The following is a 4,626-nucleotide window of genomic DNA, read 5'->3' as shown; positions in this document are numbered from 1 at the left end:
TGTCTATGAATTTGTTTCTCCAGTCAACCCGGACTAACACAGGGGCACACCCACTTAACTCCTTATCACCCGGATCTGATGAAACGGTGTTCTGGGCATTTGGTCACCAAGTCCAATTGCCTCTTCCTGAGGTCCTCTGCTGAGGACCTATCTGATACATATGCAGCTGTTGACCTTCATGCATGATGTATACACCTTATAGGATGTCCACGGTCTTCATAAAACCTTCAAATCTTTTCCTCCAAGGTAGCTGCCCAGCCTGTGTTTCTGGAAGTATTTGTTCGCACCCAACTTCCAACGTGGCATCTCCATTTTGAGACTTCAAGAGCAAAGAAACTAAAGCCAATGTGTGATGCGTTCCCCCCCTACACAAACACACACACACACACATGCATGCATATACGCTCCTCCTCCACTTGTCAGTCTCTGTGAATGACACCCACCATATAGTTGGTCCTACACTACCACCCCACCCCTTCTCCCTCCCCCCCATCACCCACCCCTCACCTATCCTTGTGCCCTTCATCTCAACACATCTCCAGTTCATCTGTTTCCTCTCCACTGTGGAAGCTCCGAGAGGGCAGCTAATGTCTGCTTTTGCCCATTATTATAGCCCCAGAGTACAGAGAACCGAGTTCAACTGCTGCACAAGACCTCTTTTGAGAACTGAAAAGCAAGGATGTTCCTTTGAGGCCTAAGGTGCGCCCACCTGACCTAAGCCATGGTATTGTCAGTGCCTCATATGCAGCATGTGAAAGACAATGACTAAGGAAGACGGAAGAAGAAGGATAGATGCATTTAATGTGTGGTGCTGGAAAAGAATATGGAAAATCCTATGGACTGTCTAAAGGACAAACCAATCTTGGTAGACATACAGCCAGAGCGTTCCTTAGAGGCAAGGATGGTGAGACTCTGTCTTACATACTTTGGACATGTTGTCAGGAGAGACTAGTGCCTAGAGAATGACATCATGCTTGGTAAAGCAGAAGAGTCGTGAGAATAAGCAAGACCCTCGAGGATATGGACCGACACAGTGGCTGCAACAATGGGCTCAAACATAAGGACGATTGTGAGGATGGCCAGGGAGCAGGCAGTGCTTCTTTCTGTTGTGCATAGGGTCACGATGGGTTGGAACCGACTCAATGGCACCTGAGAACAACATTACCCCAGAAGTCATCACCATGTCTGTCTCATGGTGAAGCTTGATAAACACTTAGCCGACATATCCCATTTTACAAATGAAAAACGGAAGCGCCGAGCAGGAAAGGCCCCCCAGGAGATACATCCAGGGCTTAACCTCCATTCAGAGACCAGTCCATGCCTGAGGCGCCAGCCTTACCTGACAGCACCGTGAAGACCGCAGCAAAGGCATTGAGTTTGAGCCCATCAATGACGTTGCTGGAGTGGAAGAGTTCGAGACACATGAGGCTGAAGCCAACCACGAGCAGGAGAATATAGAGCACCTCGGAGACCACCGACAGCCACAGGACCCCTGTGAGACAAAGGCAGAAGGGCCATGACATGAGGGACACACCTGTGTTCTCAACCTATCTTCATTCCGCCTGTCCCCAGTTAGAGGCAGCAAAGTCATCTTAGAATAGATCTTAGCTGTGTCCTGATCATCTGCAGGATCATAGCAATCTCCTCCTCCCCAGGGACTGGACCCAGGAACCCAAGCTTAAGCCAAGTGGAGCATGGGATTCTCTGGGTGATAATTCCAGGGCCAGGGCCAGGGCGGGATGGAAGGGAGAAGTCTTATCCCATTGTTGGTTGAGAGGCTGCCCTTCTCTTGCTAACAACAGCTAGCATAGGACCAGGAGAGTCACTGGCCCTTAGGATGAAGCCGACTGTGTATAGCAGCTGAGCAGAGTGATGGGAAGATGGCATCCTTGAATCACTACATCAATAGCCCCAAGGGCTCCCTCACTCCGGACTTCATTTTACACGGGATCCATTTCCTTATTGGAAAGTTGGCTTGTGTCACGTTCTCTGCTACCTGTTAGCTATAGGTGTTCCAAATACACACACCACACTTGTCCCACGAGGACACCTCAATTTGTATCTGACCTGCACTCTGCTTTATTGTGTGCTACTCCCTGCAGTCAGTCTCCTGGGCCACAGAGCAGTGCAGGGATCATAGTCCCAATAATGGACTCAAACACAGCACTGATCACGCTGCCGGCGCAGGACAGGGCCACGTTTTGATCTGCAGTCCACAGGTTACCATGAGCTGTAGTTAACTTAATGGCAGCAGACAGCACCCACCTTGTCCCCATTCTTCTTCTAGAAACCACCACAGCCATCCCCACTGCTTCAGCGTTGTAGTATGTCTAGGAGCTGTCGTGTCCTCAGGTGAGCCTGCCCTCCTGGTCTGTAAGATCATCCTACCTAGCGTTGGCCAACCAAAGTCCTTCTGTAGGAGTCTGAAGAATCAGGAATCAGGGAGAGAGAAGCTTAGAAGGAAATCTGCGCACTCAGCCAACGTGCACACCTGGTTCCAGCCATCCCTGAAGGCCACCTGCATCCCTGCCCTGCCAGTGATTTGGCTGTTAAACCCTTCTTTTCCATGAGATAGCTCGTCCTTTAGCTCCCAATTGGTCTGAATTGGGTTTTCATCCTTTGCAGCCTAGTGTAAGGGCCACCTGCTGCTTTTCCTATCCCAAATCTTTCCTCCTCCTTTGCTGTGGTGGTGTTTTTGTTTTGTTGACAGCACAGTCTCACATCTTGGCTACCTGTTTGGGCATGTGACTCAAATGGCCAGCCAGAGCACCACATCTGTCCTGACTTTAGCCCTTGGGCTCAGGAATAAACCTCTCTGTGCCTCAATTTTCTCACTGATAAAAGTCAAATAAAGAAACTCACTGCCATCAAGCTGATTCTGATTCATTCATAGCAACTCTATAAAACAGGGTAGAACTGCCCTTATAGGTTTCCAAGGAAGTAGAAAGCCTTGTCTTTCTTTCTCTCTCAGAAAACCACTGACCTTAGTGAGCAGCCCAGGGCATAACCACTACACCACCAAATCCTAATACTCTATCTCCCAGGGTACAGGTCAGAGAAGAATTTAGCTGTGCACCCAACCTCTGCCCGACCCCCCCACCCACCCAACACACACACCATAATGTGTCAACTTGGCTAGGCTATGATTCAGTGGTTTGACAGGCCCTTAATAACCACCTTTCCGTTTGTGATCTGATGCGAGTAGCCAATCAGCTGAAAGGAGAGTTTGCTGTTGGGTGTGGCCTAGTCCCAGTCTCTGAGCAGATGCTCTGGCACAGCCCCTTCCTTCTCTTTCTGGACCCTGCACTCTTTCTCCTGACCTCCAGTTCCTGGGCAGTCAGTTGGCAGAAATCTCCGCCCTGCAGGCTTTGGTTTCCTCAGCGCCTGCAGTCAGGGGAACCAGCAGAAGTCTTTTGCTTTCACCGGATGCACAGATTTGGGGCTTGCAATCGCACGGGCCCTGTCCTTGAAGTAAGTCCCTCTCTGTGTGTATTTGTAAATGCATCACCGATTTCGCTCCCCTGGAGAATACAGACGAAGACATCCCTTGAGGGCACAAATAACGGGCCCGTCAATGAGGGTGCTTGTCGCTGCAGGTAACAGAGATCTGACACAAACCAAGTGAGCAGTAAGAACTTTCCTTCCCCCTCATATCAAAAGAATTCCAGAAGAGAGCAGCCCTCGGGGCTGGTTGGCTCTATGAACCAGTGATGGAAAGGGCTTCAATAACACAGCAACAATCAGAGCTTGTGCCTAGCAAATAGTGAGGACTCAGTTCATCAGCACAGCTATTGCTCTTCTCCACCACTCGTCCGTCCGTCCGACCGCCATCCGTGGCGCCTCGTGTGTGGCTGTGATGCTGGACCTAACGCAATGTCGCTGGGATTTCAAATGCCAGGAGGGCCCCCCAAAGTGCACACGTTTCAGCAGAGCTTCCAGACCAACAACAGACTATGATGAAGGAATTGGCTGTCCACTTCTGAGGCATCGGGCACTGGAAACCTTCTGGGCAGGATCGAGAGTGTCAGAGACTGAAAACCTCATGAAAAGAACATACCAGAGATGGTGCCAGATGATGAGCCCCTCAGTTCAGACAGACACTCATTGCCATCAAGTCAATGCCAACTCATAATGATCCCCTAGGACAGGGCAGACCTGCCCCTGGGAGACTGTACCTCTCCATGGAAGTGGAAGGCCCGTTTTTCTCCCCCGGAGCGGCTTGTGGTTTCCACTTGGGATTGCAGCCCAACTCGGAACCACGACAGCACCAGGGATCCCTCAGGGCAGAAGGCACTCAAAATGTAACTGAGCAAGAGCTGCCTTCTCAAAGAGGAGTCACCCATAACCAATGGCTTGGATCAAGTAAAGCCTGTGGGAGGCAAGCCTTCAGAACCTTCATCTGCTGGCGGGGCACAACTCAAATTGAGAAGAAACAGCCACACACATCAATCAATCATCAGAACTTGGAATACAAGGTATGAGCCTAGGAAAAGTGGAAGTGGTCAAAAAACAAGATGGAACACATGAAAAGCAACATTTGAGGCATTGGTGAGTTAAGTGACCAGTATTGGCCATTTGGAATCAGAAGGTCACATGCTTTACTATGCTGGGAATGACACGGTCAAG

The 4,626-nt window shown here is 50.1% G+C and overlaps 1 protein-coding gene across 1 annotated transcript in view; it reads right to left on the bottom strand.

The window, feature by feature from the left end:
* The window catches only part of GSG1L (GSG1 like), a 202,675-nt gene that overhangs the window by 87,654 nt on the left and 110,395 nt on the right, over window positions 1-4,626 (bottom strand). Inside the window, exon 3 of the mRNA XM_004705705.2 lies at window positions 1,340-1,492. Coding sequence (XP_004705762.1) covers window positions 1,340-1,424 — 85 coding nt within the window. The 5' untranslated portion in view covers window positions 1,425-1,492. The remainder of the gene's footprint in view (window positions 1-1,339; window positions 1,493-4,626) is intronic.

The sequence above is a fragment of the Echinops telfairi genome, unplaced genomic scaffold (genome assembly GCF_000313985.2).
Source record: "Echinops telfairi isolate 266 unplaced genomic scaffold, ASM31398v2 ScPeMD7_5;HRSCAF=22, whole genome shotgun sequence".
Taxonomy (NCBI): Eukaryota; Metazoa; Chordata; class Mammalia; order Afrosoricida; family Tenrecidae; genus Echinops; species Echinops telfairi.
Note: the sequence above shows the minus strand (reverse complement) of the source record. Positions and strands in the feature narration are given on the sequence as shown.